The following is a 15,370-nucleotide window of genomic DNA, read 5'->3' as shown; positions in this document are numbered from 1 at the left end:
CTCTTCTCTTCTCACTTCTTCACCCTACATCAAAATGGAAATATTCAGAATCAGAAATCTCTGTTGGTTGTTTATGATTATTTCAGCATATAAACAAACACATGACTCTTCTATGACAAGCTACCATTATCCTCTGCACACAGTGAGTAACAACAGGAAACTGTTCTTGGTGGAAAGAATGTAATGGTTTTGATAACTTTTGATAGATCATAGAAACTACCTTTTGTCATGTGTTTTTTATTGGATTAAAAAAATGAAGCGGAATGAATGTGATTTTTGGAGAAGAGTGTGATGCTTATTAGCTAGTTTTCTCTTTAGATATGGATCTGATGGTATTTTGTGGATGCAGTTTGGAAATAGAACATTATGTTGAGGAATGGATGATTTAAATGTTTCCTTTTTTTTGTGGATGTAGGTTGGAAAGTGCTTATTTATATGTAGCAGTGGACCTTAGTATTGAGTGATGGAGACCTTGGTCCCTTTTTCTTGTACATACATAAATTAATAGCTAAACAGTTTTTTTTAAAAAAAATAACATATTTTATATATTTTGCATGCTTTAAATTTTGTACACCAGTTGAAAATGTGCATGTACATACGATAAACAATTCGTGTTTCGTACTCATACAAATTATTACTTAAAACTTAGGTGTTGAACATATCTTGTCTATACAAAACCAAAGGTGAATTTTATTTATTATAATCGAAATATGAAGTGTTAGGCGGTTCAATATAATAAAAATTAATATGACATAAAACAGAAATTTGATTACCTTGCATTGATCAACTTGTCAATTCCTGAATCAAGGACACTAGGTTATTATAAGATGATCCTTTCTCCATAAGTGCGCTTTTACACTTCTCACTCATCTCTTTCACCTTTCTTCTCAGCTCATCGCTACCCTCCATCAGCGACCTCACACCTTTCTCCACAGCTTCCGCTCGCACAAGATCACCTCCCACCCTATAGTCCACGCTAATACCAGCTCCCTAATAATCTGAAACACGTTCAGATGCTGTTCTGCGTACACCGGCCACATGGCAACCACCACACCATGCCACAAACTTTTGAAGCCAATATCCAAGCGTGTATGAAGAGTGTTACTTACCTCTTGAAGCTTTCTTTTCATTTTCCCTCTGATCCAGACTTTCCTTTTATTGTTCCACACTTTTGTTTTCCTCCTCCCTCATTACAGATTCTTTCTCTGTTTTTTTCTTTCTTTTGGTTTGCTTTTTCTGTAGCTTCTTCTCTTCCCTTTTCTTACTGTGCCCGCATTGTGCCAATGCTTCCCTTTTCCTTTTCTCCTCCGATTTTCGATTCCCCTTCCCATTTGTTCTCTTAGTTTTTTTATTTTAATCAAGTTCCCAAAATGAGTTTATGTAGCTCGTGGTTCTTCAGTTTGGATGCTCGTGATCCTCTTTCCAACTTAGCCAAGGAATAAAATAAGTAAACTATGTTACATTGTGGTGAAATGATTGATGATACGTGAGCTGCGACACTACATGAGGTTGGACGGATGTCAAACATCCGTGGACGTCGATTCTTATACGGATGTAGAGGGATATCGACATTCGTTTGTCCTTTCAACGGATGTTGATATCCATCTACGGATATTGACATCCGTTTAAGAATCCAACGCATATTCATATCCGTTTAAATTTTACTGAAGGGCAAAATAAAGAGGGACGAGGAAGTGTAGGGAGCAGTGTGTGGTGGTGGAGGGAGTAACTCTCTAATTTGGGCTATTTCTTTCGGCATCATATTAAATTCACGAGTGATGCTCCCTCCACCACCCTATTTTCTCCCTACACCTCTCTAATTTTTTTAAAATTTCAAATTTACTTTTTTTACTTTTTACTTTTATCAATTTTACTTTTTATTTTTTAAAACCATAATCTTAGTTCCTTCTTACTTCCGCTTTCCCTTTCACTCTCAGCAGCAATCCCCCCAACCCTTGTCACTTTCTCTCTTTTTCTTAATTTCCAATTCCGTTAACACAACATTTTTAATTTTTACTTCCGTTAACACAATATTTTTAATTTCCACTTCCGTTAACACAACATTTTCCATTTCATTTTCTTCTTTCTTTCTTCTCTCCGTTGGTGCGTGGTGCGTCGTTCTGTTATGTATTCAACAAAATACTTCATGTTCGCATCGTCATAATTGTTTAATTACACGTGATACTGCACAATGGAACATTAGCCATCATCAGAGCCAGAGACATTGAAACAATGCTCGTGTAGTTGCATTCATTTATAACAAGGAGCTTTCAGGTAGTGCAACAGTTGGTATAATCAAAATCTGTTATAATAATAATATTAACATAAGTGACTACAAGAAACGAGGTAGTAGCAACATTGTTGTGTTCCCCATTTTAAGGGATCACATGGAGACCCATGTGTGGGAGAAATTTAGACTTTAGCAAACACAACTAAGAGGATATTTATTTTATAGCTTAATTAATTACATATTGTTGATTATTGAGATGATTTGAAAAAGAAATAATAAGTTATGTGGGAAAAAGAAAGAAAGAAGAAGAAAAAGTTGTGTTAATGGAAGTGGAAGAGAAAAAGTGACAGTGGGGTGGGGGGAGGGGGGGTGTTTGCTACTGAGAGTGAAAGTGAGAAAGAATTGTGATTAGGATTTTAAAAAGTAAAAAGTAAAATTGGTAAAAGTAAAAAGTAAAAAGGGTAAATTTGGAATTTAAAAAAAATTGGGGAGGTGTAAGGAGAAGATGGGGTGGTGGAAGGATCATCACTCCAAATTTGCTCACCACCCTATCATTCTAGATTTCATTTTTCGGAACACATTAAAACAATTATCCCACTCCTATTATAAAAATAAATTTTCAAAAGTTTTCGATGGGATATAACGAGAAATTTAATAGGATCCAAGAAACAATAAGTAGTTTCTTATTCCTGTACTCCCATATATTTCTTTCTACACTTTTATATAAAGAAATTTTTCATTTAAAATATTACTTTCTGTTTTGGGTTATGTAGGGTAAGTCTTCAAGTTTAACTTGTCGAACTCTAATGGATCAGTTTAAGTGGTCGTTTTTAAATTCAATCATTGATGAATCAGTTTAAGTGGTCGTTTTTAAATTCAATCATTGCTTGTTAAAGTCATTTGGATACTATTTGCAGAAGATATTTTGATGCTAAAATCAGTAGATGAGTAAGCAGAAAAACATTAGTTGTAATGATGTATGTATTGTTCATATAAATGAAAGTCATACCTTAGACCTTTACTCTTGTAGTTTTTATGAGTTGTTACCTTTTTGTCAACTTAATCATATCTCAATCATACCTTGATTAATATTAACAAGTTGATTTGTGATTATCATTCGTGTCAATCTAACTTCATTTTGTAATAAGTCGATCTTGTTGTCAGTCTGGATAATCAACCAAAGGATAATTGACCAAGGATGAGTAGTTCTCGAGATGATCGGCTGAGAGTAGTCAACCAAATGTGGTCAACCAAAAGTAGTTGGACAAATGTAGTCAGCCAAGAGTAGTCATTCATATATAGTCAGTCCAGAGTGGTTAGTCATAAGTGGCCAATCATAGATAATGAACCAAGGATGATCGATCACAGGTGATCGACCAAAAATATGATTGATCTTGAAATTAGACTATTTACTTATAGTCGACCAAGTTGACTGGACATACACTACATTTTCAAATTACACAATCCAAAATTTTTATAGATTTTATAATCTGAAAAATTTTAAATTACACAATAAAAAAATTACTTTTAACTTTCAAAAATTGAACAGGTTTTAAAAAAGAAAAATAACTTTTAGAAATCATTTAATTTTTCTATGATTTATAAATTACTTTTGACTTTCAGATTATATAATCCAAAATTTATTTTTATTTTCTAAATTATATAATTGAAAAGGAAAATAATATTTTTTTATACATGGAAATGAAGGAAAAAGCTGCCTTAATATTATTACATTTTTAGTAACCAATAAAAGTGGTGGAGAAGTTAATGGAAGATTCCAAATGAATATGAATCAGTAGATTGACCTTTCGTTTTCTGCAACTTTTATTAAACCAAATGTATTTTTAATCAATTAAGGCTAAATATCAAGTTACAAAAATGAAAATATGAGAGTCAGTGATAAACTGTTATTACTATTATTAATGTTGCTATATGTTTTATTTAACTTTAAGCCTTTATAGTTTTATTATACTACTCAATTATTCAGCACTGGAAGTATATGTAAATATTATCCACCAACGCCCTGATGGTTCAGAGACATTATTCCTCTCCAATCAAAGTAAGAAAAAAAATTCATTTAAGAGAATATTAGAAATTAAATATATTAACTTATGAGTATATACTAATTTAATTTATTTTCAATATTTACTAAAATTAGTATAATTAAGTCAAAATTAATCTTATTTCCAAAAGATTATCATCATTAGTATTAACTAAATCGATAGTAACTAAAATTAATATCAAAATAAAAATTAGTAGCTTTCAGTTAAATTAGATTTTTTTTCTCAAAAATAATACTACAGAAAAGTTTCTTAAATAGATCCACTGAGACATTATTTTTCATGATGGATTTCTTTAGAGTTAGTTTTTTTGTCTTCTAAAATGGGGAGAAAAAATAAAAATAATTAAATATTAAAAATTAAAATTAAAATTATGGAAAGGTAATTTAAAATATTGAGTTTAAATTTTATTCCAATAAATCTATTTGAGAAAATAAACTTCCAATAGATATATTTAAGACATTTTTTTTGCTTTGGACACAACAATTCAAATTATGCTTGGTTGATTTCAAGGTATTATGATAAACATCTCAATTTAGAAGATTTATTCACAAGAGCCAAATCTAAAGAACAATCCATCCAATTTTTGTTATTATTTAGCTAAATCAATGATTGATTACTGCAGCAAATAGCAGCAACTATCTCATGAGAAAAATCATCTTTTTCTCCTTAGATATGAATAAGTTTGATGAACATTATAGTTACTCAAACTGAGAGAGAGACAGAGAGTATGCATCAAATTTTCTGCATCAGAAACCAGAGTGTTGAGTTATTCAGAATTTAAAGAAAGAGATCGTTATATAATGTTTATGACATTTTCCAATCCAATTTGAAAGAAAAGAATAAACAAAACCAATCATTCCTTGCTCTCATCCAATGAAATTTTCCAACACTTGTGATGGAAAAACTAAAAATATAATCAACCAACAAGATATGGAGTCCAAATTCTCTCCTGAGTTTTTGGTGTTCTTCTGCCAAGCCTTGAAAATATACTATGTTGGTATATTCTAAAATATCAAAGTCAGTTTTCATCAGTATAATTTGGATGACACTAAAAATTCAACAAAAGAATCCAAATTTCATGATGAGAAATATCTCAGTTTTCACTCCTTAGTTGATTTTCCCAGTTCTTCATCATCTCCAGAAGAATCTCATTCCATGTGTCTATAGGTCCAGGCAAGCACCAATGAACACAATCATTCTGCACATGCTTTACATTCCCATTAACAAATGGAGAAGGGTTCATATAAGGACCTGGATGGCCATCTGGTCTCAGAAATGCTAACTTGGTCACATCCAATGCCTCCAACCTTAACCTTCTCCTGGCTTTTGCCTTGGCTTCTTCCACTTCTTCAATCTCAATCTTTCTCATCTCAGCATTCATTCCTTCAAGTATCTTCTCCTCATTCCTATAAGGCTCAGTCTTTGGACAAGCACCAGCCTTATCCCACTCTCCTTCAAAATGATGTGGTGTAAATGTCGTCACAATCACATCAATTCCTCTGCCTTTAGCTCCTCTCCTATCAACTATGCTCTTCAAGGTGGTCCTCAGGGCTTTTCTCAACACATCATAAAAACCAATCTCAGTGTGATTAAGACCAGGACAGTAATGGCAACCTAAGACTGAATCTCCCTCATGGTAAACTGCTGGAATCAAAAACCAATGCCCAAATGATAACACAATCAAGTCCATTTCATCCATGTCCCTTGCCCATCTCTCGTCCACATGATCCAAGTACAATTTGTTATTAGGGTCAGTGCTTGATTTTTCAATGCCATACACAAGAAAAGGAGACCAATACAAGGAAACAGTTGCATTGAATGAGGGAAAGTTCCACCTGCTGAACTGGTTTTCCTTTCCAGTTTTGTTGCTGTAGACAAGTTTAGGAGTTGAAGCAGTGGCTAACATGCACAGAAGGGACTCTAATTGGTTCCTTGCCATAGAGTCCCCCACAAAAGCTACATGCTTGTTCTTAATGAGTTGGAGAAAAGTTTGAGGCTCAAACCTTGGAAGATTGCACTCAATTGGTTTCCATCTCCATTTTAGATATTCCAAGTCAGTCCTTCCATGTGTTATGCAGTTCCTACCTTCTTTGATAGTACCGCATGTTGTATCATTGTACAAAGGACCCCTACTGTCACTCACCCATTCACCATTGAAATAGTCACATTTAGTCGCATTAGTTTTTTCCCTTTCTGCAATAAAGAACAATAAAGTCTTGTAACACATCCCAGGTTGCTAATCATGTTACAATTCAAGGCACAAACACATAATTTTAATTCCCATGAACTCATCAATTGAGTTTTATAACTAAATTTTTAAACTTTCCCTTGTTATTCTTGCTTTTTTCTATTCAAACCTATGAAAACAGAAAAAGTAATTCAAAACAGGACAACGGTTTTTGTGAATTAAAAGCAAAACCAGAAATTAAAAACAGAAACAAACATGTCCTAAACCTGGTGCCAGTCTAACTATTTTATGTAACTACGCATTCATATACATAGTTAGACCGAAAGATGAAAATTTGAATGAATATTTAACGTATACAAGAAGAAAAAGTGAGAACTTTACAATCTTATGAATAAGAAAGTGTGCATGGAAAAACCTGGAGAAGAAGGTGGAGAAGCAGAAGCAGAAAAAGAAGAAAGGTAGGTGATGGTGTTGTTGGAGGAAAGGGAAAGATGAGGATTAGGAAATGGAGAAAAGGGTAAAGGGTAAAAGAATGAAATGGGAAGGAGGACACAGAGAGTCCATGGAAGAAGTCTCTTCATGAGGGAGAGGGATTTGTCTCTGTTGAATAAGTCATTAGTTCCCATGTTCAAACCCTTTCTTCTTGCTATGCTTTTCCCCTTCTGTGTTTTCAACAGAGAAGAATGAAGAAAAACACTGTGGTTTTTGTTTTTTGCAGTGATCATGTGAGTGAAAGTCAAAAGGAGGATAGAGACCGAGAGAAGCAGGTTTCATGGGGTATTTGGTTATACAAACACGTAGAGAGATCTCTGTGATTGCTCTCTCCTACTAACTAATCTTTTGAAATTGTCATAGATAAGACTTTTCCAAATGTTAATGGGTATATTTGGAAAATTTTCCATAAAATCTTTTAAAACTAAAAATAAAAAATTAAAACAAATTTATCAAATAATTTGTTAGAAGTGTTTTTTTCTTCTTCAAGTTTTACGAATATGATACATTTTTTTTTATTTGAGTCTAAGTATTTTAGAAAGATGTGATTATTGGTTTTGTTTCCTAGTATTTAATTCACTTTTTTTTTCTTCTATCTCTTTAAACTCACTTATCAATTCACTATTTTTCTAAGTGCAATTTGAATGACTAGTTGGAGAAAATTGGAAAGAAAAATCACATTTTTTGTTCTATTTTCTTTTCATGTTTTTAATCTTACTACAATTTTGTGTGAATGCTACTTTAATGGAATTATTATCAAATTTAATGATAGATAAATTAGAGTAATTAATCTTATCTATATTTATATTTGGAATAGATTAAAATGTTCCACTCTACCTAATTTGATCACACAAATAATGGTAACATCATTCTTTTACGGCAAGATTTAAATGGGCAATATTCCAACTAAAATTAAAAGATATTTGTTAGCACTGAATAAAATGGATTTTTTTAATAAAATTTAATTATAAATTCTCAAATTTATAAGTTATTCAAAACTTAATATATAATTTTTTTATATGAGTTTTATATATATATATAATTTATTGATGAACACATTTATGTCATTATTCAGTCTTTAATATTAGATTTTTAATTAATTTTTGTATTTTAATAGAATATTTTAATTACAATTTGTTATAATTAGATTTATTTAGTATGAGATACAAAAACATGTTAAAAATAATTTTTTGTTGTATAAATGTTCTTTTTGATATTTTGAGGTATGTTAGTACAATTGTAACTAAGTTGAGTTCATTGAGGTGTGAAAATAAATTAGTTAAAGTTTCATGACACCTTAAAGATAAATCCAAGGATAAAAAATAATCAAGATCATAAAAGTCAATTCAAGCATAGCATAGAAGAGAGAAGAAATTTGGCTAAGCCAAAAAGAAGGAAGATACAACAAAAATTGGATCTTGCGATTTTCTCTATTTTTTCTACTAAAAGGGCTTTGATAATTGATAAATTTTTATTATTAAAGATAATTTGGGGAAAATATATCTTAAGATATTTTATTTCATATTGTTAAATGTTACCTTATTTAATTATATCAATAAATATCAAAAGATAATATTTATCAAATCTTTTTTAATCTAGCAATATTTTCTTAAATATTTTTAGATCTTCACAACAATCAAATATATGTTGAAAATATTAGATTATTTAGAAAATAATTAGAGGAGAATGCATTATCATAAAGAAGATTACAACACCAAAAAAAGAAAGCCCAATCTTATTTCTATATAAAGAGGTTTAGGGAAACACATTAAGGAAGCTTAGGAACCCTTTGTGGGTTCAAATTTTGTCCTCTCTCTTCTCTCATGTTCTTCACTCTCTCTTCTTCTACTTTCATGTTATTTCTACATTCCATAGAGTGTTAAGCCTCTGGGGTTGATTTGCTGTAATTTCTGAGGTTAGATTTAGTGTTGTCAAAACAAACCTTACCCGCCCTACCATGGGTTGGCCACTTAGTGAGCCAACCCAACCCGACTCATTTATTAGCGAGCCAAAAAAATTTAAACACAGCCCGACTCACTTATTAGCAAGTTGAAAGAATTTGAACAGGACCCAACTCACCATAGGTTGGTGAGTTAAATGGGTTAGCCCAGTAGCTCACTTATTTACACGTTTTTTTTTCAACTCTAAAAAATTAACAATTTTTTTCTAATTCAAATAAAATACAATCCAAAATCATCTTAAAATCCAAATATAATCCAAATGCAAGGACAAAAAACAAAATTAGGTGGGTTTGCGAGCCAACCCGGCTCACCAGAGGTTCAACTTGGGTGAGCCAGGTTCTTAGTGGGTTAGGTTCAAAATTGACCCGTAGCAAAATTTCAATTATTTTTCAACCTAACCTGGCCCAAAACTTGTGGTGGGCTAGGTTGACTCATGGGTTCCAACCTATTTTGACAGCACTATTTAGATGAATAAATTTGTTTGTTCTTTTCTTTGTGATTTATTTTTATCTATGTCTTTAGCTTCTTGATAAAGTAAAAGTAATGATTTTACATCATAAAAAGTTAGCATGAAGTTAAATATACATAACAAATCAATCATATGAGTCCAAGGGTTTTTACTTTTATCTGAGAATATACTTTGATTATAGTTAGAAACTTTCATGTGATTGAATGATTTTTTGTCAATAATTGAGAATATACTTTGGTTAGTGGTACAAACTTTAACAAGAATTAATCAAAATTGTACTTTGTTTAAATAACTTTTTAGTTGATATAAGAGGTAAAAGAATAAACATGATTAGACATGGTAATATTTAATTGAGAATCTACTTTGATTAAATTTATTATGATTATACAAAGTGCTTGTTTTTAATTGATAATGTACTTGACTAAGAGTGAGAACGCCAACAAATTAAGTCAGAATTTACATTGATTAATTTGAAAATTTAAAACAATAATTAATTAAACAATATTTTTTTGATAACCAATGATGAATCATATTTAAAAAAAATAATAAAATCAACCTTTTTTTTTATATTGTTTTTTATCTTTTTAAATTTTTTTATAAATTTATTTTTATATTTTGTTATTTAGTTCTTTAATCTTTTATTTTATTTTTTTATTATTTTTATTATTTTATTTGACTAACGTATAGTTTTTATAAAAGCTAATTTATTAGAAATAATTCCATCTTCATGGAAGACTACTTAATTTATGAAATTTTCTTTTTTGGTTTAAAGTATTGTTACCTTCTCTTTTAGCATCTTGGCACTCCAGTTTTAAAGAATTTGATTATTCTGAGTGCTACGAAAATAAAAGGGCAAAAGAGTGGTGTGTTGAACTTTTTCTTAAGGGATATAAACATATATAATTGTTAGGCGTAACTTATTGGATGATTTGTGGAAAGATGTTGGATACTTTAGTCGTTCACCTACTTTGAAGACTTTGCACTTTTAAATATTGCAAAACCAATCATAGAGATCATTTGCAATCTCTCCAATAATTAAACGTTACTGTTGGTGAAAGTAAGTGACAACATGTTCAACATGTAATATTATAAATATTATTTTCTCTTCATAAATAATTATATATATATATATATATTAATCTATATATGTGTTACAATTAAATATAAATTTTTCTTTATTTTTTGTTAAGTCTTTGAATTTACACATATAAGCCATATTTTAAATTAATTACAGCAAGGGTTATATTGTATACAGTGGTGATGGCTTTTTCGTGAGAAAGTCATATAATCCAAAATAAAAATCTATTAAAATGAGATTTGGATCCAATCTCTTATTATCAAATATTTAGAGAGCTCCCTCCATGGTCAAACTTGTAAATATCATCAAACAATTTTAAATTAAAAATGCAATGTTTAAAGAAGATCAAATGAATATTTCTCAACTATACAATCAAATTGTAAGTATGACTTTGATTATTTTAAAATTGTTTAGAGATTGTCAAACAAGCTAACTCATGTATATATACTTCTAAGCTTGTTTCCATACTAATATAATGACTTTGAATTGACAAATAAGCTAACAGATTATCAAACACAAGTTTTTCGAGTTCTAAGCTTGTGTCTTCCTTTCCTGTCATTTTGTCTTCCTTTCCTTATTGATGACATGATTCCTTGATAAACAAATCTTTCCTAGGCAACAAAAAAAAAGAGACCAATTAGTATTTTCTTTTAATGACAACTCAAGATGCTATCTTCTTTTCTTTCTTTTTCTTCTATTTCTTCTCTCTTTCTTTTCTTTCTCCTTTCTCGCTCTTTTTTCTTTTTCTTCTTTTACTCTTCTCTCTCTTTCTTTTCTTTCTCCTATCTCGCTCTTTTTTTCTTTCTCTTTTTTTTCTCTACTTTCTTTTTCTTCCATTTCTATAAGTTCTTTTCTCTCTTGTGCTCTTTTAATCTTCAGCTCTTGTCTTCTTTTTAATGCATCTAATCTTTGCAAAGTTCTTTCTTCTTCCTCTTTCAAATATAGAATGTAGTTCTTGAGGTCTTCATTAGTAATCATAGGACTCGCACTCAAATTAGGACACTGATTAGTTTCATGCCCATAGCCTTCACATTTGGAACATCTTATAACACTTGATTTAACCCTTGAGAAAACATTTTTGTCATACTTGTTCTTCCTTTTAATACTAAAAGTTTCACCATTCAACTTTATAATTCTAGACACCAAGGCATTGACATTCTCCACCAAGACCTCACGAGCCACAACTTCCAGAAGGATGTTTATGCGATAATATGTTACATTGTTCAATATTGATAAATCCTGCAAAAGGTTAGGAAAATAAAATAAGAGAATATATTTAGACCCTCACCACTCATCTAAGTGTTTCACTCAAATTTCACTCGTGTATCACACTTATAAGCTTTTTCTTGAATGTACTCTCTTGCATTTTACCACTTAAAGTCTCCTTAATAATTGGCAAAGAACTCTAGTAGTTTACAGAAAAGGTGAACAAACAATGTGAAAAACGTTACGAGATCTTAATCTTGGCTCAGGAGGTCAAAGAAAATAGGAAACTCTAGACAAAACTTTAAGGAATTTTTAAAAGTCACAAAATAATAAAATTAGAAAATGTACCAAAAAGAGTTAAATGAGACAATGTGAAGACTTAAAAAAAGACGGAATATAATTTAATGGATTAACATTAATAAACAATAGTGCAACATAGTAATTTGTGTTGCATCATGTAGATATTCCTTCTTCTTATTGAGGAGTTGCTTCATGTGCTTCACATAAGCAGGAATTTGCTGCAGTGCTTCAGTCAAGGGCATAGTAATCTTCAATTGCTTGAAGATCTCCATGAAACGCCCAAATTGTTTCTTTTTTTCCAGCTGTTGAGTCATAATCTTGTTTTGCGCAAACAGAGCATCTTGAGATTGTAATTTTAGAACTCCTTTTTGTTGAATTTGAGTTCTTTCAGTGTGCATCTCATTATCAATTATAGCCATATTTTCAATCAAATCATAGGCTTCCTTTGGAGTCTTGCACTTGATATTACCTCTAGCTGAGGCATCCAACATCAATTTAGTTTGTGAGCTTAGACCTCCAACGAATAGAATGAATACTGTAGGATCATCGAAGCCATGTGTGGGCATCTTCCTCAACAAGCCTTTAAATCTGTCCCATGCTTGACCTAATGTTTCATCCATGCCCTGTCTGAAAGAAGAAATTTCATGCTTTCCTTTGTTTACCTTTGATTGTGGAAGTATTTGTTTAGAAACTTTGCAACCACAACTTCTCACTCAGTAAAACTGTTTTCTGGAAAAGAGTTCAACCACATCTTAGCATTGCCTCCTAAAGAGAAAGGAAACAAGCTCAGTTTAATAGCTTCATCTGGCACACCATTGATCTTCACAGTATTGCATATCTCATTGAATGTGGTCAGATGCTCATATGGATTTTCATGTGATAATCCATTGAATTGGTTGTTCGTCACCAATTGAATCAAAGCAGGTTTCATCTCCATATTTTCATCATTAACCCTCGACCTTGCAATGCTATTAAAATGATGAGGGCCAATGACTGTTGCATAATCATCCATGGTACGTCTATCGTTCTGTTCTTCAGCCATATTTTCTGTTCCCTGGTCAGATCTTTGAGGTGAAGGCCGTAAAAGAGTCTCAGGAGAAGGGAAAAGTTCTTTGGACGTCCTGTTTCTCCTTTTTCTTCTACTGTTGCCAGACCTGCTGATAACGGTTGAAAAACCGTTATTTTTATACTTAATTTTGATATTAAAAACAACCTTTATGACTTAGAAACTAGCTTGGAATCATGTTTTTTCTTAAGTTTTGGAAATAAGAGAGTTGGATGGGTTTTATGCTTGGTTTTCCTTGTTTTGGCAGGAAATAAGATGAAGTAGATGAAATAAGTTGAAGTAGTAAGGAGCTGGACTCAGGAAAGAAAGTAAAAGTGCACAAAAGAAGAGCCGTAGTCACCGCTGAGCGTAACTTTTACCATTGAGCGACATTCTGAAGCAATGCAGTCACCGTTGAGGGTTAAAACTGCCGCTGAGCGTCATTCTGAAGAACCGCACTTACCGCTGAGCGCAAACTGCCGCTGAGCGCCATTTAATTAGGCCTATTTTCTGTAATTTTTAATAAACAATATAAGGTTTTAGTCGATCTAGGGTTGGTATCTTTGGACAGAAAGAGGCGAAATCACACTTTCTTCACCCCTTGGAGGCAGATTTTGGATGCAGAAGCTCATTTCTTCAAATTATAGGGTTCTATCTTTCATTCTTTTCATCTAGTTTCACCATGTCTATGGTGAACTAAACCTCCATTGTTGTTGGGGAACCGATGTAATCCTTTGAAACTCTCATGTATTGAATTGGTTCTATATTTTATATGTTTTGCTTCATTAATTGTTAGGGTTTTTCTTCTACGCTCTATGCATGCTTTGTTTAACTCATTCAATTGCATGATCATTGATGTTATCTATATGGACACATATAGGTAAATCTAGAACTGGGAAATTCTCCCGGAAGCAATATTACCTAGACATAGGAATAGGAGGATTGGTTGCCTTTAAGCCTTTGTCCGAATGTAATGCATGAATAATTTCTAGGGAGACAAGACATTGTAAACTAGTGATTAGGAGTAGGCTTTCTTCACCGAGACATCGGGTTTAAGGTAAATTCGAAAGTGACATTAACATTAATGAAGAAAGATGAATTCTTGAATACATGAGAGTGGATAGGATAAGTCGGAAACCCCAACAACATAATCATTCATATTTTACATTAATCTCTTTTGCTTCTTTCAATCCAATTGATCAAAACTCGCATTCATGTTTATTTTCCGCAATTCAAACACAATGATTTTGTTTACAAGTCTAATTTAATCAAGAAATCACATAACTGTCTAGGCCGTGAGTCCTTTGGGAAACGATACTTGGTCTTACCATTTTATTATTACTTGATACGATTTGGTACACTTGCCGAGTGTTAACACCTGCAAGAAGAGGTTTAGAAACTTTTGTGCTCCTAGTCCGAATTGTACCCTGCATACACTAGAGAACAAAACACTAGAGCACCCAATTAACACTAAAAGATAAAAAAAGATAAAATTATAAAAAGATAAAAAGTTAAAAGGATAAAAAGATAAAAAGATAAAAAGAAAAGATAAAGTCTAATCGGTTAAGAATCACACAAAAGTATAGTTTAAACCACGAGTCCCCGGCAACGGCACCAAAAACTTGTTAAGATGTCGGTAAGTGTACCGAATCGTATCAAGTAATAATAATGGTAAGACCAAGTATCGTTTCCCAAGAGACTCACGACACTAAACATTCATGTGATTACTCAACTAATTAAGATTTTTTGAAAAACAATTGAGGATTTTGAATGCAAAAACAAGAAAATAAATATGAATGCAAATTGATCAATTGAGGCTAAACACTAGAATGAATGGATGAAGTTGAAAATATGATGTGAGTATGTTGTTGGGGTTTAGATTTCACCTAGTTTACTCTAATGTATATACAAATTCGTCTTCTTCATTCAATTGTTAACGTCACTTTCTAAAGTACTTAAAACTCGATCCCTCGGCAAAGAAAGCCTATCCTTAATTACTAAACCATAATCCCTTGCATCCCTAATAATTAATTCTGCATTGCGATTATAAGCTTAAGACGAACAATCTTCCTATCCCCATCCTTGGACAATATTGCTCTTGGGAGCAATTCTTCAGAATCTGAATTGTAAGATACTTCCCGGTACTCATGCAAATCACACATCATGCCATGAATGAGTTAAACATAACAAGCATTGAGCGAAGAAGAATTATCCTAACAATTAATGAAAGAAGCATATATAATTAAAACCAATTCAAATACATTAGAGTTTAAAGGTTACATCTTCCCCCAACAACAAATTGAATTTAGTTTCCCCTTGTCATAGGGAAACTAGATGA

At 31.8% G+C, this 15,370-nt stretch overlaps 1 protein-coding gene across 1 annotated transcript; it reads right to left on the bottom strand.

Moving 5' to 3' along the window:
- Window positions 1–5,021: 5,021 nt before the first annotated feature.
- Window positions 5,022–7,294, bottom strand: LOC108335406 (xyloglucan O-acetyltransferase 1). Its single transcript, XM_017571420.2, has 2 exons — window positions 6,897–7,294; window positions 5,022–6,486 (listed from the first exon to the last, which is right to left on the bottom strand). The coding sequence occupies exons 1-2, from the start codon at window positions 7,204–7,206 to the stop codon at window positions 5,387–5,389; spliced, it is 1,410 nt and encodes a 469-aa protein (XP_017426909.1). The 5' UTR covers window positions 7,207–7,294; the 3' UTR covers window positions 5,022–5,386.
- Between the last annotated feature and the right edge of the window lie 8,076 nt (window positions 7,295–15,370).

This window comes from Vigna angularis, chromosome 10 (genome assembly GCF_016808095.1).
Source record: "Vigna angularis cultivar LongXiaoDou No.4 chromosome 10, ASM1680809v1, whole genome shotgun sequence".
NCBI classification, from domain to species: Eukaryota; Viridiplantae; Streptophyta; class Magnoliopsida; order Fabales; family Fabaceae; genus Vigna; species Vigna angularis.
Note: the sequence above shows the minus strand (reverse complement) of the source record. Positions and strands in the feature narration are given on the sequence as shown.

Excerpts from the sequence above, each read along its gene's own strand:
- LOC108335406 (XM_017571420.2), bottom strand. The coding sequence starts at position 7,206 with ATGATCACTGCAAAAAACAAAAACCACAGTGTTTTTCTTCATTCTTCT. Across the intron at positions 6,487-6,896 it reads TTCTCCACCTTCTTCTCCAG|AAAGGGAAAAAACTAATGCG; the intron begins GTTTTTCCATGC and ends TCTTTATTGCAG.